The following is a 22475-nucleotide window of genomic DNA, read 5'->3' as shown; positions in this document are numbered from 1 at the left end:
TGTTATCGTTACCCAGGAGAAATCTCTTTGCCTGGGCTATAGAAGAGGGGGCTGTTTGAATGACTGCTAACCAGAGAATGGGAGTTTGAGGATGCGTATGAAATCAGGATGGACCCCAGTAACATGCTTCGTTACATCTCCCATTTTACTAACACCTTCACAGGACATTTGTCTCTTCACCTGCTGGAGTTCTGAAAAGAAGCCACTGCACTTCCTGGACTGGTTCATCTTGTTCACAGACAAATCGGGGCTGGTCCTGGTGCCAGCCAAGGCAAAGGCGATTCCTTCCAAAACAGGCACAAGTCAGCTCTCAAACACAAATGCGGAACAGACACCGACACCCCTCTAGGGGTCCACACTGATTTGTCTTTGTGGATTTATTTTTTTAAACTGTGCCGCCTCTACTCCCCTCTGCTCCGTAGTGGTAGATACCTGTGATAAGAATGCCTTCCCCAAACTCTTTTCCTATTCCCAAAACTCCTGGTAATGGGTCAAGGGAGGGGAGGGGGTATGCAAAATCAAGTGTTAGGGAGCGACATAATACTGATTTTTTTTTTCCTCTTCTGTAACAGTCCGTAAAATGAGAGTCCTTCTCTCCTGAGATACAGCGAGTCAGGGAAGAGGGCCAGGGGAGAGGAGGAGAGGAGGAATGGTGAATGAAATACTGTACCATGGGGATGACACGATCATGCGGCTTAGCTGAACAGATGAGAAAGAACGAACACACAGTGCCCTGGGCTCATCCAAAGCTATGACGGGCAGTTCTCTGGTGAGCGCTTGGCCTAACAGGTCAGTCCTTCCCAGAGCATCCCCCTTAGCGCGTCACCACAGCGCTGGGGCTCAGCCCTCGTCCTCCCTCAGTTCTGTGGGGAGAAACTTGTACTGCTGCTGGCGAATTTGAGCCAGTTTTTTCCTCGCTTCTTCCAGTTCTCGCTCCTTCTTCAGCATTTCCTCCTGGGCAGCAATAATCTGGAGGGAAGAGTGACAAAAAGGAAATCAGGCCAAGCACCAGTTACTCAGCCACATCAGGAATAATTTAAGGCATCCGCTGCACTCTCTCCTCTTGGAAGGGCAAGCTGTATTCACCGGAACTCCCCTTTAAAAGCCGTTGCTTCTTAACTACCACTTGCTCCTGTCTGAGCACCCTCCCTGCTCAGCTTCTCCAAACCTCGATCCTCCTGCCCTTCAAAGACCCTCTCAAAGTCATCGCCTCCACCAGGCCTTCCAGAATTGAGCCCACCTTCCCAGTTTTGTCATTCTTTTAGTTGCTTCAGCACTAGTGTTTATCTCTCTTTTTTAAAAAAAGTTCACTGGGGCTTTACTTGTGTCTATTCTTACATCCTTGACTTATATTTAGTATCTTCCCCTTTGGATTGTGATCGCCTCAAGGGTGGAGATCACAGCTGTTGCTTCTGTCCTTTCTCCCAGTGTGTTGAAAGTCCTCAAAAAATTGGTAGATACCCTTCCCGGTGCCAAAAAGTTGTAGCTCACCAGGGAGATTCCTAGGCCTCTACCAAGCTCCCTAAACTCCAGGTACTCCTGGGAGGGATGGGAGAAAGAGAGAGAAAACGCTTGGTCAGAACAGGCTTTGGTCTCATTTCATCATAGCCTCCTCATCTCTGAGCTTCAACAGCTGATAAAGCCATCAGCTTGTCTAAGGATTATTTTGATGAATTACACCCAGTTATGCTAGTCTCCCAGCCCAGATAATATGAAACAGGAGGTTCTTTCCCTGCTCATACTGTATCTCCTGACAGCTCCCCTCTATGGGCAAAGGCTGGCTGGCTCACTACTTTATAGGACCAGGAGATTGAGTCCCAGAAACTGACATGGAGAAATCAATCAATCATATTTATTGAGCGCTTACTGTGTGCAGAGCACTGTACTAAGCGCTTGGGAAGTACAAGTTGGCAACATACAGAGACAGTCCCTACCCAACATTGGGCTCACAGTCTAAAAGAAATGTGAATAACTGAGGGAACAAGAAGGTAGAAGCGGGCGGGGGTGGGGGAACAGACATCCACATGGGTCATTTTACTCAGAGGATGCACAGCACACGGTATGTATGGGGTGAAAGGGAAGGACAGAGTTTCCCTGGATATCATTCAAGGGATGTTGGAACCAACCTGTGCGATGCCTCCTACGAACTTTGTTTTCACCACCACATCGTCATCGTCGGCTTTGCCAAATGCTGCTTTCTGAGCTGCACGGACAAGGTTGTCTGATGCTCTTTTGACAGCATTCCCCGCAGCCTAAGGGAAATGAAATATGAATCCAATTATCAACGACAGGGCTATGTGGGATAGGGAAAAGTAGACCAAGGCCTCCTCCATAAGAAACAGTCTGTGAGGGAATTACCCTGAGAGCTCATTTTTCATCTACGCTATAGAAAAAAAAAAACCCTCATTCCAATAAGAAGCAAACAGGACCTTGAAATACTTTGTTGAAGAACTCTACGCCAGGCTTTGTGCTCTTATCTCTTCTTCAAGGACTGGGTGTTTTAGTCCTATCCCTCTTGACCTCCTTAGACTTTAATGCACTCAAAGTTTTTAAGTTTAAAGACTAGATCAATCAATCAATCCTATTTGAGTGCTTACTGTGTGCAGAGCACTGTAGTAAATATAACAGAGTTGGTAGGCACGTTCCCTACCCAAACGAGCTTACCGTCCAGAGACCCCTGGTCTTTTGGGGGAACTTCAAAAGCCCAGTTAGGTTGTTATGGTCTTTTATTAAGCACTTACTTAATAAAAATCACTGGGCTAAGAGAAAAGGTAGATAATATGAAAATCAGATTCAGTCCCTGTCCCTCATGGGCCCACAATCTAAGAGGTAGGGAGACCGGGTTTCCATTTTGCAGATGAGGAAACTGATGCACAGATAAGGGAAGTGACTTGTCCAAGGTCAAAAAAGTAGTCTGATATGAGAAGCAGGGCCTTTTGGCTTCCACTCCCATGCTCTTTCCCCTAGTTGGCCTGGATATCATGTTGGTGATTTTCCTTAGCTACTTTTTCGCTTAGGGGAGGGTGTTGGCCTATCCAACACCATTACCTGCAACCGCCTCATGGCCTCCGAGTCTTGGTCAGCCTTCACTTTGCAAGCCACCAGCAGCTGGGCTGTAGAAGCTGCAACTTGCTTTGCGGAGGAGATGAGCTTTTCCTCGCTGGCGTGACCCTGGACTGACGCGTTGGCCGCCTCACACAGACTGCTGGTTGCAGCTGCCACCATTCGGGCCTACAAACCACCAACAGAAAAGTGACTGGAGGTTCCAGCCCGTCGCAGAGAACCAGAAGCAGAAAGGCAGAGGGGAAAAGGAAATAACTCACAGCGGAAATAAGTCCCTGAGACCACTGTCCATCATCAGCTGCGTTGGCAGGTATTGCACCGACCTAGAAAAACAGTAGGGAAAGGAAGTCAGAGGGAGGCTCCCAAGTACCCTGGCCTGCCCGCAAGCCTCAAGCCCACAGCCATTCTCTGAATCCAAAGAGAAAACTTCCCTGGAAGCAGCCTTTCTATTCCCACAGTCCTGTCCTGAAAGGACGAGGTCTCTCTCACAGAGGCCAGAGGCTAGTGGAAGATGTTTGTCTTTAGGAGAGAGTATACCAGCTCATCCCATCCTACCTTCACTGGGAGAGCACAGAGAGAAGAGAGCCCAGAGTGGCTTCACTGGAGCTGCCACTGATGGAGTCGCGAAACAGAAGATCAGGGGACAGTGCTCAAGAACGGCTTGGAAAAATTCCATTCTTCTGACAAGCTCTTCCCCAAGGAATAAGAGAGAGAAGCCTCTGCCAGGTCTTGGTTTTGTAGTGAAGCTTTCAGAAGCGAAGTTCTTGAAGAGGAGGGGTTCCTGCCTCAGATTCAACCGACACACTCTGTGTCTCAGAGTTCAGGATGATGATCGATGTGACAAGCGGGCATGGCTCAGATGGGCTGGGTTAAATCAGGTGGGACAAGCTGGGGATGGGGATGATATTTCTTGATTAAATGTTTTCTTCCTCCTAGAACAGACTCAAGTTGGGCCTGCCAGAAATCAGTCACCTAAGGATGGCGCTACTGGAAGGAAGGCACTGATTATCACCATCAATCATCAATCGTATTTATTGAGCGCTTACTGTGTGCAGAGCACTGTACTAAGTGCTTGGGAAGTACAAGTTGGCAACATATAGAGACAGTCCCTACCCAACAGTGGGCTCACACCTGGGAAGCCGAGTCACTGCTGCTCAGCCATGTCTTAAAGCAGGTCCTCGGGAGAGGTTGCCAGCAGGGCTAAGTAGAGTGTCAGGGTGAATGTTCGAATGAAAAGAATTCCAAGCAAGGTGCAGAGGATGAGGGTACCCGAAACCTGAGGATGGTAAATGATGGCAAATTCCAATTCCGGAAAAGATCTTTTATTTGGTATTATAAATGATTTCCTTGCCTGCCAATCTACCGTTAGGCCAATTTAAACCAGCAGTGGGCAAGTACTTTGAAACCCAAGGCACTTACTCCTTTAGGTAAGTGGCTGTGGATTGGCCCATGGGGATGAGTGATGGGGGGAGGGTGGGATTGGGAGTGGGGTGGTTTGGGATCTGGTTCATCGGTCACTCTGCCACCATAGACTCTATGCTGAGCCTGCTGCAGGTCCAGTCGCTGCCTGTCAGACTCCCAGCAGCAGGGTGGCAGAGGTGACTGATCCCATCCATGGCTGGAAAAGAGTGAGGAGGGAGGAGAGGAGGCTGGTTCTGAGTCTTAGTAGATTGGGCCCACGGCCTGGACCACATAGTTTGGTGGGTCTTCCTGGGGGCCAGATTTTGCCCACCCAGGACTCCAGCCCTCCACTTCCTGACTTTCTGGAACACAGACTTATGGCTCTGAATATGGATTTTTATAAATGGGAGTTACGGCTGTTGGAGCTATAAACTTATTCTTCTAAAAACAACAGAAAGCAGAAGCCACCAGGAGTCCTCAGGCAGAATAAGAGCAGTTGTTTTGTGGCAAGCAGCATAGCACAAACGGGGGTCTTACAGAGTGAATCTCCAGAATAAATGTCTACAAAAACCGATATTGAACAGGAATGATCCTGAAACAGATGGGCACTGGAGAAGACTGTCTGGGCGCTCTTCAATTCAAAAAATTCAAAGAATGAAGCCCGCGTCAGACACCGAACAATGGCATGTTCAAAACCCCCACACTGATACATACTCAGCCACCCACAAATAAAATGACTGTTTGGGACTTTAAGTAGCAAAATGTATAATGGGATTCAACATGTCTTTTGGGGAGCCCAGTCCCTGCAGGGAGAGGAATGCTTCACTTAACAAGAACCATCTGGAGCCAAATGCTTAATTATGTTTGTCAGGTTTAAATAAACACACTTTTCGGCCAATCCAATAAGTAACAGCTCAATAGGCATCCCTTAAGTCAGAGCAGGCCCGCTTCAGACCTCTTCTCTGTCTCCTGAAGGCTCGTTAGACATGCATTTCGGTTCCAAAACTTTCCACTACTTGGGCCAACCTCGCTTACCCACCTTCCCCTGCGCCACCAGCTCCCTTTGGGCCGCAGATGCTGACTTGACGAGGGCACTCGTGGCAGCTGCAATGGATTTAGCTGCTTCGAGGATCTGTTCTTCAAAATCCAAAGTCTCGTCTGCTTGCTATAATTAAAAGAGAATACTGTCACACACAATTCAATCTCACGGCGAGCAATTTCTGGATTTCCAGACATTCTCCCCCTCCTCTGTCCCCCTCCCTCTGCTCTCCTACCTCACTGTTCATAATCTCCCCCCGAACATCCTGTTAGGCTGACTGGACTTTGTTCTGAACTCAAGCTACGGCTTCTTTTTCTTCCCCCCTGATCCCAACAAGGTAAGAGGTGACCAAAGCACTTCATAGATCTGAAAATACATATTTGAAGTCTCTCTCTTTTTCTCTCTCTCTCCAGCTCCAATAGGAACTTCCAAATGAACAAGGTTTAGGACTGTGCTAGCAGATTCTAACTACAACCTAATTTAAAAGTTTTTTTTTAATAGAAGTCAAATGTACAACACACACTGATTAACTGCCCTGAAACAACAGTCAGTTACATCTTGACAGACAATTATATATCAAGAGGGAAAAAAAGTTAGTAACAGTTGAATTTCTGGAGTGGGTGCCAGAGAAAACTACACAGCCACCTGAAGGAGGGAATACAATTAACACTATACATGCAGGTTTTCAAAATGGAACTCGCATTCTAAATTCAGAGTTGCTCTGCTTTATGTTTCTGATGACAGCTGCAGAACACAGAGTGCCATTTCTGGCCATTTAAACCTCTTCTCTAATCCTCTGGGCATGTCTCCACCCTGTCTCAGAAAGGACAAAGTAAGAAGTTGGGGAGGAGCTAGTCAGCATGAACTAGTGGAAAGAGCACAGGCCTAGGAGTCAGAGGACCTGGGTTCTAATCCCAGTTCTGCCACTTGACTTTTGGGTGATCTTGAGCAAGTTACTTCCCTTCTCTGTTCCCGCTCCTACTGTGAGCTCCATGTTGTACAGGGACCATGTTCGACCTGATTATCTTGTAGCTACTCCAGTGCTTAGAATAGTGCATGGGGTAAATGCTTAATAAATGCCACAATTATTATTTCTATTAAGATATGGTTGGACCCTTTCAGACGTAAATGGTTCAACTAGTGCTGATTGTCTACCAGATCTTACAGTTGCGGGTAGAGAAGCAGAGTGGTGTGGTGGATAGAGCACGGCCTGGGAATCAGAAAGTCATGGGTTCTAATCCTGGCTCTGCTACATCTCTGCTGTGTGGCCTTGGGCCAGTCACTTCACTTCTCTGGGCCTCAGTTACTCATCTGCAAAATGGGGATTAAGACTGTGAACCCTATTCAGGACATGGACTTTGTCCAACCTGACTTCCTTGTATCCATTTCAGTGCACAATACAGTGCCCGGCACATAGTAAGCGCTTAAAAAATACCATGATTATGAATTATTATTAATAATGAATAGGTCTTCAAAGCTAGGTGTGAAAACAACTCAAGTCAAAGCATTAGATAGGGAAAAGAAAATCACATTAGTAGAGCCCTCCTACAGTCCTGTGTTCTTAGTAACTGGATAAAAAACTAGCAAAGATGGTATATGAAATGCTGGGTTTTTATTGAGCTGCTTGGTTGGTAAAAGGGATTTTAACATTGGTCCTACAGATCTAGGGAATTCTTTAAGTACCGTTGCCAAGTTTATCTCTTTAGGAATGGGATCCAATATGGGAATTATTTATAAATACCTCTTCTCTCCAATACTTGTTCTTTTTCATCTCTCCAAGAGGACCACATCAAGATCTGAAACTGTTTGGAACCAGTGAAAATTGAAACCATGGTGGATTCAGGTGTTGGTGAAGCAAAAGGATCTGTTGCATACAGTTCTCCCCAGAAGATTTTCCAGGAGAGAAAAATTTCACAGACTGGATTCCAAATAAGGCATTTTTGTTCCGTCTCGCTGCTGTTCCCTCGGCCACATCCTTCCCGTGGCCTCAAACCCCCTTCCCCTTCATATGTGGCAGACAACCACTTTCCTCACCTTCAAAGCCCTAATAAAATCACATCTCCTCCAAGAGGTCTTTCCAAGTAAACCCTCATTTCTCCTCCTCCCTCCCATTCTGTGTCACCTTTGCACTGGCATTTGCAAGCAGTGTGGCTCAGTGGAAAGAGCATGGGCTTTAGAGTTAGAGGTCATGGGTTCAAATCCCAGCTCCACCAACTGTCAGCTGTTTGACTTTGGGCAAATCACTTAACTTCTCTGTATCTCAGTTACTTCATCTGTAAAATGAGGATTAAGCCTGTGAGCCCCACATGGGACCACCTGATCACCTTGTATCCTCCCCAGCACTTTGAACAGTGTTTTGTACATAGTAAGCACTTAACAAATGCCATCATTATTCACCCCACCCTTTGTCCCAAAGCACTTATGTTGATATCCATAATTTATTTCAATGTCTGTCTCCCCCTCTAGACTGTAGTCTCCTTGTGAGCCAGGAACATGCCTACCAACTCTGTTGTATTGTACTCTCCCAAGTGTTTAGTACAGTGCTCTGCACACGGTAAAGAGCTCAATAAATACCTCTGATTGATTGACTACTGATGGTTAGATTCTGATCCTAAAGGGACTATGTTGTGATGTGTTTAGTAATGAATTTAGTAGTAAGACATAATCTAATGCCCACGTGTAAATGCTAAAAGGACTTCCATGTTGGTGCTATTTACGAATAAACAAAAACCCCAGAGCACAAGGACAGGTTAGGAGAAGGCATTAATAAAGTGTGGTCTCCCACAAAGAGTTACTCAAGGCAGGTAGATACTAAACTGACTATTATTCATTGAGCACTTGGGCAGGAAATTCCATTTCTAAATAATTGGGGATCTGGCAGATTGCTCGAATCATTTACATTTCTAAAACAGAGGAAAGAATTTTCCATGGCTTAAACTGTGGGACTGAGAAAGAGAAATGAGGGCAAGAGGAAGAAGAAAATCCACTGGACTGCAGTACTGGTATCTTTTCCTGACTTCTCTGTGCCCCAGTTACCTCATCTGTAAAATGGGGATGAAGACTGTGAGCTCCCTGTGGGACAACCTGATCACCTTGTAACCTCCCCAGCTCTTAGAACAGTGGTTTGCACATAGTAAGCGCTTAATAAATGCCATTATTATTATTATCTGACAGACAATTACTCTCCCTGCCTTCAAAGCCTTATTGGAGGCCCATCTCCTCCAAAAGGCCTTCTCTGACAGCCCTCTTTTCCTTTTCTTCCACTTCCTTCTGCATTGCCCTGACTTGTTGCCTTGATTCATCCCCCCTTCAAGCCCCACAGCACCTATGTACATATCTGTAATTTTATTTATTTACATTAATGTCTGACCCCCTCTAGACTGTAAGCTCACTGTGGGCAGGGAATGTGTCTGTTATATTGTTATACTGTACTTTCCCAAGCACTTAATACAGTGTTCTGCACACAGTAAGCGCTTAGTAAACACAGCTAAATGACTTGTTCGTAAGTTCTTGTATATCCTTAGTAATTTTCCCAGATACTCCACTTGGGCTCACCACAGAGCAGGTACTAGGCGTGTCAAGGACTGAATAAACCTCTGTAATTGACAAACCATTTGGAAGTGCAAGCTTCTTGAGGACAGGTACCACGTTTTGGCTTTTATTGATATCGCTCAAGTCTCGAGTACACTGCCTTGCATGTAGAAGACATTCTAGACTGTGAGCCCACTGTTGGGTAGGGACTGTCTCTATATGTTGCCAACTTGTACTTCCCAAGCGCTTAGTACAGTGCTCTGCACACAGTAAGCGCTTAATAAATACGATTGACTGATTGATTGATTCAGTAAACACCATTGATTATCACTACTCCTGAAACTAGTGAATAAACATCAAGTCTTGGATTGAGTTTCAAGAATATTCATTCATTCAATCGTATTTATTGAGTGCTTACTGTGTGCAGAGCACTGTACTAAGCGCTTGGGAAGTACAAGTTGGCAACATCTCATTCTATTCCTCCTTGCACCTCAGAAAGAATCATAAACCCATAGATTTTGACACTATCTTCAAAACAGGAAGGGTTCAGAACCTATCACATTTTCTTGCATAATTGTCTCCACTGGGTGATCTTCCCCCTGCCCTTATTTTTGAGGAGGAAACAAAAGGTCATTTTTGTAAGTAGTGATAGCGGCATGCACTGGGGTAGGAAGAGGAAAAGGGTTAGAACGTACTAACGGGGCAGATTCAACTGAGCCTCGGGGTAGGAAGAAAATAAGGGTTGGTTTCCCCGAGGAGGGAATTTCTTCACTGAGAGTGCAAAATTCACGGTTGGAAGAGGAAAAGGGAGGAGAGGGTTAAGTCATCACCATGAGTGGTATTTATTGAGCACTTACTTTGTGCAGAGCACTTGGGACATTATCCTTGATTTAACTCTCTCTTTCAAACCCTTTCAATCTGATGCTCAATCCTGTCAGTTCACCCTTCACGTTGCTAAAATCTTCCCTTTCTTCTCCAAAATACCACTTTAATCCAAGCATTTATCCTATCCTGCCTTGATTAGTATATCAGCCTCCTTGATGACTTCCCTCTTTCCTGTCTCTCCCCACTCCAGCCCATACTTCACTCTGCTGCCCAGATCATTTTCCCACAAAAACATTTAGTCCATGTTTCCCCACTCCTCAAGAACCTCCAGTGACTGCCCATCCACCTCCGCATTAAACAGAAACTCTGTATGATTGACTTTTAGGCACTCAATCAATCACCTCGCCCCCTCCTACCTTACCTCATTGATTTCCTACTACAACCCAGCTCACATATTTCATCCTTCTAATGCCAATCTACTTACTGTACCTTCATTCTTGTTTATCTTGCTGCCAACTTCTCGCCCACATCCTGCCTCTGGCCTGGAAGGCTCTCCCTCTTGATATCAGACAGATGACAATTCTCCCCACCTTCAAAGCCTTCTTGAAGGCACATCTCCTCCAAGAGGCCTTCCCTGACTGTGCCTTCTCCCACTTCCTTCTGTGTCACCCTTGCACTTGGATTTGCACCCCTTTATTCACCTCTCCCTCAGCCACACACTTATGCACGTATCCGTAATTCATTCATTTATATTCATATCTGTCTCCCCCTCTAGACTGTAATCTCTTTGTGGGCAGGGAACATGTTTACCAACTCTGTTACACTGTACTCTCCCAAGGGCTTAGTTCAATGCTCTGAACACAGTAAGTGTTCAATAAATACAACTGATTTATTGATTCAACAGAGTTGGTAGACACATTCCCTGTCCACACGAACTTAAGGTCTAGAATGCCTCACTGAATGTAGGCCCTGGGAGAGTTCTATTGCACTCAAGTGCTCTCTTATTCTTCCTCCTCCCTGCCTTTCTGGTGCCTTTTTTCTCCTGCTCCTCTTATTGCTAGATGTAATTCCCCTCGTAATAACCCCTCCCCTGTTTGGGGTTGCAATAATTAGGCAAAACGTGGGGGCAATTATGCAATTAAATTCAGTATAGACATGGTTAGGCCTCAGAAATGAAGGAGGGGAGGGCACACAGAAACTGTGATGGAACCTGCTTTTGTTTAATGGGATTTATTAAGCACTTACTATGTGCCAGGCACTGTACCAAGCACTTGGGTAAATACAAGCTAACCAGGTTGGACACTCCTTGTACCACACAGGGCTCACAGTCTTAATCTCCATTACACAGATGAGGTAACTGAGGCACAGAGAAATTATGCGACTTGACCAAAGTCACACAGCAGAAAAGTGACAGAACCGGGATTATTATTCTTTTTCTTCTATCTTACTGAAAGCTACTTTGATGAGAAGTAATAAATTCCCACTTCATGAAAACATTCAACAACTCAGCAGGGAACACAGATTTTCATATCTGCTACATGACAAAGAACTTCCAGTGTAAGAGTGAAATGGGAACCACAACTATGGAGGTCAGAGTTCAGTATTTACAGATGTTGTGACTTTGATGGAGGACTATGGTGTCCTGGAAATAATTCCTCACCATAAGCCTCTGCCTTCTCAAGATAATGCTGCCTGGAACCTTCTGGTAGGAGATAAGAGGGAAATTAAGATGGAGAGCGGAACACTGAATGCCAAATGTCGGTTTCAAAAACTGAGAACTATCGAGTCAGTCTGCCCACTGCCCGGCTTGCCTGGATAAAAGAATGAAAAAGATTTATGATTTTGATAATAGAATAAGTCATGCCGGCAGATACGATTCAGTGCTCTGGGAGAAGGATAGGACAGACCTTTTATTCCTAGAACTACTTCAGCTTCCTACATCCAGTTTGGCTGTGGCCAGGTTTGAACAGCATATACGGAGAGAAAAAGGCCTCAGGTCATAATAATAATTGTGGTATTTGTAAAGCACTTAATTTGTGCCAGGGACTGTACTAAGCGCTGGGGTGGATACAAGCAAATTGGGTTGGACACAGTCCCTGTCTCACATGGGGCTCCCATTCTCAATCCCCATTTTATAGATGTGGTAACTGAGGCCCAGAGAACAAAAGCGATTTGCCCAAGGCCACACAGCAGATAAGTGGCAGAGGTGGAATTAGAACCCCTGATCTTCCGTCTCCCAGGCCTATGCCCACACCCACACCATGCTGCTTCCCCACGTCATAGAGTTCTTGGGATTTATCTGCCTAGGACTCTGCTCAATTGACCAGGGTATCTACCACTGCTGCTACTAGAGTCTTCAGTTGGGTACCACGTGCGGATCCCAGTCCAAGCACGAAAACCCCAGGCCTGAGAACCTGATCAGAGGAGAACTGATTACAGTGCTGGTGGTTTTACATGGCATCACTCCAACTCTCTCGTCCCTGCCACTGTGTTCCCAATGGGGCAGCGGGGCACCAGTTGAGAAGGCGGGAGGAGGTCAGCACATAATGAGCGTATGCAAAAAATTTGATGCCCAAACCCACATAGGACCAAAGTGAATGAGCACAGCTCGATGCCAAAGCTGAGTTGAAACACCAGGAGAACAGGCCAACGCTGCAAGGTTTGTATTACATGCCAAGTGATTGGGACTGATTCCCGGTATGTAGCCGGCCCAGCACTGGAACATCTGCTTTTCAGCTAGGTCTTTAAGACAGTGTCTGCTTCTGCTGCTCTCCCAAGCACTCAGCACAGTGCCCTGTACAAGGAAAGGGCTCAATAAATACTGTTGACTGACTGATTACTCGACATGATGAAGTAGATCAACAACAACAAATTCCCTCAACTAAAACCCAAACCCCAAATGTAGGCTGTTCCATTTAAAAACAGTCCCTGTTTAATGATATACCAGGCCCATTTCAATGCATCACCAAAATCTGAGATGATACAGGATCAGTCCTGCATCGTTAAGAACTTACTAATTCAATAGGGCTGAAAATCATTTGATTTCTCAATTAAATTATTTTTTATATAGGGGTCTGTGATTTGGCTACTTTTTTGTAATCAGGGATGTTTTGTGCATGAATATTTTAATCTCACCTACTTACATTTAATCAATCAATAGTATTTATTGAGGACTTACTGGGTCCAGGTCTCTAAACTACGTATTTGATGAGAGAGTACAAGCAAAATAAAAGACTCCCTACCCATTCAGATGAAAATCTAGTAAAACTAGGCACTCTGAAAAAAATGGATGCCTTTAAGTGACTCAAAGGGCCCGACAATGCCAACTTGTACTTCCCAAGCGCGTAGTACAGTGCTCTGCACACAGTAAACGCTCAATAAATACGACTGAATGAATGAATTTTCAAGTCCACCTACAAGGGCTGCTTCTCATTCACATCTACTTCAAAGCAGCGGGCGGAGATCAGCATCTACATCATCAATCGTATTTACTGAGCACTTACTATGTGCAGAGCACTGTACTAAGTGCTTGAGAAGTACAAATTGGCAACATATAGAGACAGTCCCTACCAAACAGTGGGCTCACAGTCTACAGAGATAAACAAGCGCTGCTACCCCTTTCCTTCAAAGCCCATGCCAGGGTAACCTGTCTGTCCCTGGAGCGGCTCCTGGTCTTTCCCCTAGAGAGCAACCCACCCCAAGGTCTCTGCCGCCTCCCAAGTCTGTCCTTTCATCCATTCAAATCTCATCCAACTCTCTAGACCGTAAGCTCCTTGTGGGCAGGGAACAAGTCTACAAACTCTGTTACACTGTATTGTCCGCTTCCAATAAAGTGCTCTGCTCACAGGACGCGCTCAGTAAATATGACTGGTAGATAGAATCAAATCACTTTCTCCAGACACTTCTGACATTGCCCAATAAGGTCAGTGCTGCCCTGGGCTGCCTGAGATCTGCTGCTCTTTGCCCTCCTAAACCTTTGCCCTTTTAAACCCTGGCAGCACAGGTGGCACCTTCCATGCCCCCCGAATCCTAACCCCACCCTTCAAGTCTGGGAAAGAAGATACCCTTCCACACTCACCCGAAGAGCAAAGATTGCTCTTCACATCATTAGCCAAGAAGACCATTTGGCTGCTGCCCAGCTCAACAGGCAGTTCACTGGTGTGCAGTTAATCTTCACTCTTGCTGCTTAAGCACCCATCTTTTACTCTGCCTCCAGCCAGACACAAAGCTCTGTATTCCATTTCACTAAAATCATGGTTTAGAATTATGCTTTAACCCAAGTCCCAGCAGTCGCAAAGAATGCTCATTCATAGAAGGCTGGTGTGGTGGACGAAAGAGGGAGGGGTTCCCTTTCCGATTATAAAATCAGCCAATTTGATTGTGTCTACAGGCATCAGAACATTCTTCCCACTGGAAAGCAAGTGAACTCTTTCCCGTGCAAACCGGAAAGGGGTGACAGCCTGAGTGATCACCTCCGGAGCATGGTTGATTGTTACAAATTCAGGGATAACTGTCACAGAATAGTCATCTTTGATGTGCTCTTCTCAATCACTTTATTCAGTTCCTAAATTGATGACACTGCATCAGTTACTTGGAAATCCTAAAGGATTCTCTCACATTATAGCCTGGAAAGAAATACCCCGAATATCAGGGAGTAGAATCAGAAAGGAAAAATCACAAATGTAGATCTGTACTTTTTTAGCCCTTGATATTCACCCCACCCTCAGCCCCCCAGCACTTGTGTACATATCTAGAATTTATCTATATTAATGTCTGTCTCCCACTCTAGACCAGAAGCTCTCTGTGGGCAGGGAATGTTTCTACAAACTCAGTCGTATTGTACTCTCCCAAGTACTCCAGATTGTAAGCTTGTCTCTAGGCTGTAAACTCACTATGGGCAGAGGATGTGTCTGTTTATTGTTATGCCGTACTCTCCCAAGCGCTTATAGCGCTTATTGGAAAGAGCACAGGCTTGGGAGTCAGAAGTCATGGGTTCTAATCCCGGCTCTGCCACTTGTCAGCTGTGTAACTTTGGGCAAGTCACCTCACTTCTCTGTGCCTCAGTTCCCTCATCTGTAAAATGGGGATTAAGACTGTGAGCCCAACGTGGGACAACCTGATAACTTTGTATCTCCCCCAGCGCTTAAAACAGTGCTTTGCACATAGTAAACACTTAACAAATACCTTCATTACAGTGCTCTGCACACAGTAAGGGCTCAATAAATATGACTGACAGAATGAAAGTATTTAGTACAAGACATTTCAACAGTAACCACTCAAATACCACTGATTGATGGAAAGAGGAAAAAAAATGTAAGTCCAAGCACCTCATGATAAAAAAAAAAAAAAATCACCAGAAGATTAATCCTGGACATCTACAGGAGGAAATACACATATACCCACAGTTGCCTATGTTGGAAACAGAATTCTCGGGCCCCTTATTCTGACCCCAAATGGCACTTTTGACTTTTTGATGAGAACTTTTGATGGCAACAAAAGGAAAGCCATTTTACATAAGCATGAAACATTTCTAGGTGGGACATCAAGGTCGGAGGGGCTGCAGCTATTTTACAAACTTGGCTGATAACAGTAGGGACCTTCTTGGGGATCCATACTATTGCACCCCAAAATGACTCTGGTAGTTTGCTACCACAAGAAGGCACAGGAAGCACCCAGGGTCCTTTTTATGGTATTTGTTAAGCACCTACTATATGTCAGGCACTGTACTAAGTCCCGGCAGATATGAGCTAATCAGGTTAAAGGCAGTGCCTGTCTCACATGGGGCTCCCAGTCTTAATCCCCATTCTACAGATGAGGCACTGAGAAGTCAAGTGACATTCCCAAGGTCACACAGCCAGAAGGGCTGGCTGATGAGGTTTGGGAGAACGCCACATTCCCACTGATCCCTGAGAGAGCCAGCTCTCCAAGATAATGGGTTCCATGGATGTGGGTTCCTTAGGTACGCTCTGATCATAAACAGATCACCAGTATTTTTCACTGCGTTCCAGTTTATGTCATTAAGTGTGTGATTGAAATCTTAGGCAAAACAGCTTCTCTGGGAGGGGACCCAAGAAATGAGCTGTTTCCTGGCTCTAGAATATTCTAGGTCTTTCCTTCTCTACACAAAGGGTTAGCTTACCTTGGGCCACCACAAGACTAATTTTAATCTGCCTTTTAAATCCTAGAAACTATCAAGGGATGAAAGTTTACTCCCAGATTCTCTGACTCTGTAATTTTCTGTTCTATCCCAATCTGATATGCTGAAAAACTTCAAAGTGAAATTTTAAACTGAAATCTAACAGATTAAAATAAAAATTTCTCTACAACTGCATTCAATTTGGCTTGCATTTTCACCATATTTAAAGGCAGTGGCTTATTATCGTTCAGGATATGTGGAAGTGATAAAAGGCATAATACTTTAATAACAGGAGCTTTTGAATAAAGCACATTTATTCATCCATAATGCCCCTTCAACCCAAGTTCAGTGCTGAAACAACTTCATTGGGCTTAATTATGGCAATGGCTCAACTAGGAACCACTTTAAAACAAAAGTATTGCAAGCTGCCTTATTAGAGGCTCTCAGATTTTTATACTGGCTAATGAAAACATATAACACAAGCCTGTTGTTGGGTAGGGACCGTCTCTGTATGTTGCCGACGTGTATTTCCCAAGCTCTTAGTACAGTGCTCTGCACACAGTAAGCACTCAGTAAATATGATTGAATAAATAACACGGATACAGCCACACTCTTTCTGCCTGAATGTACATCCCTTTAAGACATTTATACCCTACTATTTCCCCTCTCTGTAATTTAATGTCCGTCTCCCCCTGTAGACTATAAGTTCCTTGTGGGCATGGATCACTTCTACCAACTGTATTACATCATACTTTCTCAAGTGCTTAGTAGAGTGCTCTGCATATAGTAAGTGTTCAGTGAATACCAATGATTGATTTATATGTTCAAAGTGGCAGCATGGCCTAATGGAAAGGGCATGGATCTCGGAGTCAGGGGTTGTAGTCTCAGCTTTGCCACTCGCTTGCTGTATAACATTGGGCAAGTCACTTAACTTCTCTTTGTCTCAGTTTCCTCATGTGTAAAATGGGGACAAAATACCTATTCTCCCTCCCCCTTAGACTGTGAGCCCTATGTGGGACAGGGACTTCCTTCATTCATTCAATCGTATTTATTGAGTGCTTACTGTGTGCAGAGCACTGAACTAAATGCTTGGGAAGTACAAGTTGGCAACATATAGGGACGGTCCCTACCCAACAGTGGGCTCACAGTGTCTAGAAGGGGGAGACAGACAACAAAACAAAACATTAACAAAATAAAATAAATAGAAGAAATATATACAAGTAAAATAAATAGAGTAATAAATACATACAAACATATACATATATACAGGTGCTGTGGGGAGGGGAAGAAGGTAAGGTGGGGGGGATGGGGATGGGGAGGAGGAGGAGAGGGAGTAGGGGGCTCAATTTTGGAAGGCCTCCTGGAGGAGGTGAGCTCTCAGTAAGGCTTTGAAGGGAGGAAGAGTGCTAGCTTGGCGGTTGTGTGGAGGGAGGGCATTCCAGGCCCGGGGGAGGATGGGGGCCGGGGGTCGATGATGGGACAGGCGAGAACGAGGCACAGTGAGGAGATTAGCGGCAGAGGAGCGGAGGGTGCGGGCTGGGCTGTAGAAGGAGAGAAGGGAGGTTAGGTAGGAGGGGGCGAGGTGATGGACAGCCTTGAAGCCTAGGGTGAGGAGTTTTTGCCTGATGCGTAGTTGATCGGTAGTCACTGGAGATTTTTGAGGAGGTAACATGCCCAGAGCGTTTCTGCACAAAGACGATTCGGGCAGCGGCATGAAGTATGAATTGAAGTGGGGAGAGACAGGAGGATGGGAGATCGGAGAGGAGGCTGATGCAGTAATCCAGTCGGATCTGATCTCACTAAGTTTATCTACTCCAGTGCTTGGCACACTGTAGATGCTTAATAAATACCAATTTTATTGTTATTACTTTAAAACGCATGACTGGAGATGTGGATGTATATACGATAGTCTAACAATCCCATGTGTCACATTATGCTAGGAGATGGCAATTCCGGCCATTTTTCTGTCGTTTCCACCCTGTTGCTGATTGGTTTATGATGTTAATATTCACATTCTTCCATCTTTTGCATTTTACAGCTATTCCTGCCTTACCAAACCAGATTCCATTTCATCTCAGGGAGACCACAAAACCGGCTAGAACTCAGAACTCCTTGAACATCACAAGCCAGAGCCAGAGCAGACACCATCCTGGTGAGACTGATGTGCACAGGCAAAACGATCCATAACCAAAACCTTCTGTTACACCAAACTAGGCTGTGGGATTAGACGGTTTAGATTTATTCAAGTCCTTATAAATATCTGCTAAATGACAACAGCAATGAATTAGTGTTAGAGAGGTAAAATTTCTAGACTCAGAACTGAAAAGGTCTACCCACTGCAAGCTTTATGTGATTTATTGTGTGGTAAAATTCAGAACTAATCAAGAACCCAATGAAGCTCTATCATGATCACTGTGGCCATAGACCTTCCTGCCAATTTTGTACAAATCACATATAAACAAGCCACGGCTGGCCATTAAAAGGAAAGTTACAGACCTGGCTTGGTTGTTGACGTCCCTATATTTTTTGGCAGGCTACTACAAATCCTTTCTCCCAGAAACTAGGGGTTGAGGTCTAGAGGCAGAAGGAACCAAGACTGAAAATTTTTTTTTTTGGGAAAAGGTTAAAACCCTCCACATCTTTACCTGGCATCCTAAACGAGATGCAGGTGAAATGGTCCTATCACCTGTTTTGGAGACACAGCCCGGAGGATTAGTTACTGGCCAAAGCTGTCCAATAACCCATCAACTACCCAGAACTATAGAGCTATGATTATCAGATCATTTATGTCCTCTAAAACCATCTCACAGTACAGATACAATTTCCAAGCACAACCCTTAGAAGTGGAATCATTTATTATAGATATAAAAGAAAAGCTTCAATTGAGAGCCTACTTGAAGTCTTCTAAACCTGCTTAGGAATTTCAAGTTCTCTTCCCTGTTGCCTTATATGCTACTTTATGAACCCCCGGAGACAGGGCAAGACACTGTAGGAATATGTTTGATATATAGTTGGATTAAATAACAACCTAATATATCAAACATATCACACAGAGGCCTGCAGAAAAGGCATCCAGGTTTGATTGAGCTTGCAAATGGACACAATATTGAAGGCTACAACAGCAGGGAAAGGTCATCAGCTGCTAGAGATGTATAACTCCTTTACCTGTCTTTGGAGGCATATGCCTATCTGTGGGTGTGGAAACAGAACTATTAGCAGGAATAGGGTACATGCACCAAACCTCTCTGCTGTTACATCTGGCAGTTGCAATTCCAACAAAAAGGTTAATTCAACAAAGCACAGATTCTGTTTGTTTTTGTCTTTTTCTTCTTCTGAATACTCAACCACAAAGAGGATTTTACAAGCTGGAGCTGGGCTCAGATCCCAGGTAACATCTTCATGAACCACGACCCACTCCACATTGAAAATAGGCAAATAGGAGGACAGAGCAGGCAATGAGCATTTAACCAAAGCCAATCTCCTCCCCCACTCATAAAGGCAGCTCCTATAGTCAGGGGAAATGGTGGGCTGCATGTGTATGAAGAAATATCACCCATTAGGACCTCTTCAGGACTTAGCCATTCAAACACATCACACATGTTCTTCTGTGAGCCCTGAAAATCCATCATCACTTTATAACAAGTGTGTGGATATTCACAGGGAAATAGCATTATAGCATCTGCTAATTAAATGCTTCCTAAAAACCCATGGACTCAAATCAAAGAAGAATTCAGAGAGCAGAGAAATCACAATGGGCCTCTCTTTCTCACCCTACAAAGCCCCCAAAGGGTCTTTGGTTATGGTATCCACTAGCCGAGTATTTAAAGGTTCTCTCACTTGGGAAAGGTTTGGCCTTTCAGGTGAGAGTCTGTTTTATCTGAAATTTCTTTCAAAAAGGTATAATGACTGCTTCCCAAGGCAGACACGTGACTATTATGGTTTAGAATGAGAATGCTGAAAAACAATTCCACCAACAGCTAGGTACATGCGAGGGACGGAGAAGGAAGGTGTTTTCCTATTCTATTTTGGGTGGGGGAGGGAATAAAGATTTCCTCTGCCTGATTAAGAAGGTCAACCTGATGGCTGAAACACTCTCTGTAATAGGGACTCCTGAACCAAAGAGCAGCAAGAAGCAGAGGTGGAGAGAGGCAGGAACCCCAAGTAGCTTGGTAACTTAAAGTCAGGGAATATTAGCTTCAGAATGAAACTACCACAATGAACGGCAGCATCTCTCTATGGCTCTGGGAAAGTTAACTGATGGAGACAGAAGTCCATATCTCCCATCACCATGGTCTCAACTGGCCTCAGCGTCATGGCTTACAGGGGTAAGTAGGACTGAAACTGCCCACAGATGGAGTCACCTTTCAAGGTGAGTCCACATCCCAAGCTTTGGTTAAACTGACAGAGGTAGCTGCCACTCAAACTGAAATCGACCATACTTGAGAGTCAAATGCCACGACATTCAAGTCCAAATGTCTTACGTTCATCCAATCGAATGAAATGACACATCAAGGGAACACCGACTGGGTGCACGGAAGCTTGGATTTTGAATCGGAAGCAGCGAAACACTGAAAAACTTTGCAGAAGGACAAAGGGAGAGAGAACAGAGCAGGTGGATTTTGAAACACACTAAAATTGAAATGATAAATTAACACCAGGTGCACATTTCTCCCCCAATAGAATTAAAGGGTGGGTTGAAGTGGTTAGATGTTAGCAGGGGAACTCTTCAGGAAGGAGTTACTAGGCAACTCCTATTGTGTAGCAGCAACGGAAATAGGGAAGCAATAATAGGGCCCCTCGTCCCCATATCACTCCTGTCTCCCGTGTCTAATGGGTTGCCTCTGGAGGTCATCTTTCTTCCTAGATGAATGAGCTGGTTATTAAATAAAAATGAGAAATGGGAACAAAGAAGATCCCTTCCTCTACTGAGTCTCTGCTCTTTGATTTTAAGAAAAATAATCTCACCTGTGCCAAGGATGCTACTTCACAACTGATAGTTCGCTAGGAGGGATCTGATTTGAATCAATGACTAAGACAAAACATTTGGCTTTTAAAAAAGAATAACCTGCTGGGGTCTTTTGCATCTATTTCAAAGAGGACACCAAGAAAGCAGAAGGCTCGCAGGATTTTCACTAGCCTTAATGTACTCATTTAATGACTTCCCCATTGGTCAGGTTGCTCCTTTGGCATGGTAATTTCAGTTCACCTCACCTGGCTCTCAGGTGCTGACGGAAGTGGAGACAATCAGGAGGGTTGCACCTCTAACCCATGCTTCTTTTCAACACCGAAACTCATGCCCCATGTCCTGCTCTCCCCAGTTAGTTCCCTGCCTCTAGGGGCTGTCTCTTTTTTTAGCCCTACCCCCAGTTTGCGAGACAGCCTCGTCAAGCCTTATATTTCTATTACAGAGCAAAGGCCTTCAAAAGAAAAAAAACACCAAGAACCTCAAGCACAGCAGCTGATACTCTGTGAGGGGAAAGAGCAGACTAGGAGGCACTGATTTATGATCCACAAAGCTTCTGAGAGCCAATATTGCTTGCCTTATTCCTGTAGCTCTACTTCTTCCCAGAATTCTTTACTTTCCTGGGAAAGGTCTCAGTGCCCACAGAACCATTAATCTGGGGGCTGACCTTGCCTCCAGCAGCAAGAACTTTTCATTAGAAGAACTGCATCAACAACACCAACTCAGTACAAGGAAAGCACCCATCACTTCTTCTGGAATATATTACTCGATACGCTTGCCTGGATCTTTTTTTTTTTTTTTTTTTGGTTGGGGGCAGGTGGGTGGGAGGGTTGTTCTTTTCCACATCCTAGTTTAAAATCACATACAGGAACACCAAAATGAGCCAGGCTTTGTGATCCTCCATATTTAAGTTTGCAACCTCAAAGAGCAATCAGGTGCCAGGAGCAAGCCTCTCAACTCCCGGTCACATTCTAAGAATCACTGGTAAATGCATACTCACTTTTGGTTTAGCTCTTGGTTTCAGCTGCTCTAACTTCTTAGCAGCAGCCTCAATGGACGCTGCAGCCCCCAGTAACTCGGTTTCCGCAATGACGGTTGGGTCTTCCGGATCCACCCACTCTGTGCCTGAAATTAATTCACACATAGTCATTCCGGACAGTCGTCCCATTTATTTATTTTTTATTATGGTATTTGTTAAGCACTTACTCTGTCCCAGACACTGTACTAAGTTCTGGGGAAGATACAAGCTATTCAGGTTGGACACAGTCCCTGTCCCACATGGGGCTTAGAGTCTTTCTTAATCCCTATTTTACAGATGGGGTAACTGAGGCACAGAGAAGATAAGTGATTTGCCTGAGGTCACACAGCCGGCCAGGATCAGAACCCAGGTTCTTCTGACTTTCAGGCCTGTGTTCTATCCACTAGGCCTTGCTGCTTCACCCCCATTCATTCATTCATTCATTCAATCATATTTATTGAGCGCTTACTGTGTGCAGAGCACGGTACTAAGTGCTTGG

The 22475-nt window shown here is 44.8% G+C and overlaps 1 protein-coding gene across 2 annotated transcripts in view; it reads right to left on the bottom strand.

Moving 5' to 3' along the window:
• Nucleotides 1-368: 368 nt before the first annotated feature.
• The window catches only part of TLN2 (talin 2), a 664294-nt gene continuing 642187 nt past the window's right edge, over nucleotides 369-22475 (bottom strand). For both annotated transcript variants that reach the window (XM_038746479.1, XM_038746480.1), the window contains 6 exons: nucleotides 21959-22083; nucleotides 5504-5629; nucleotides 3324-3386; nucleotides 3049-3231; nucleotides 2127-2252; nucleotides 369-969 (listed from right to left, as the gene is read on the bottom strand). In XM_038746479.1, coding sequence (XP_038602407.1) covers nucleotides 841-969; nucleotides 2127-2252; nucleotides 3049-3231; nucleotides 3324-3386; nucleotides 5504-5629; nucleotides 21959-22083 — 752 coding nt within the window. In that variant the 3' untranslated portion in view covers nucleotides 369-840. The remainder of the gene's footprint in view (nucleotides 970-2126; nucleotides 2253-3048; nucleotides 3232-3323; nucleotides 3387-5503; nucleotides 5630-21958; nucleotides 22084-22475) is intronic.

This window comes from Tachyglossus aculeatus, chromosome 5, assembly GCF_015852505.1.
Source record: "Tachyglossus aculeatus isolate mTacAcu1 chromosome 5, mTacAcu1.pri, whole genome shotgun sequence".
In the NCBI taxonomy this organism is placed as follows: domain Eukaryota; kingdom Metazoa; phylum Chordata; class Mammalia; order Monotremata; family Tachyglossidae; genus Tachyglossus; species Tachyglossus aculeatus.
Note: the sequence above shows the minus strand (reverse complement) of the source record. Positions and strands in the feature narration are given on the sequence as shown.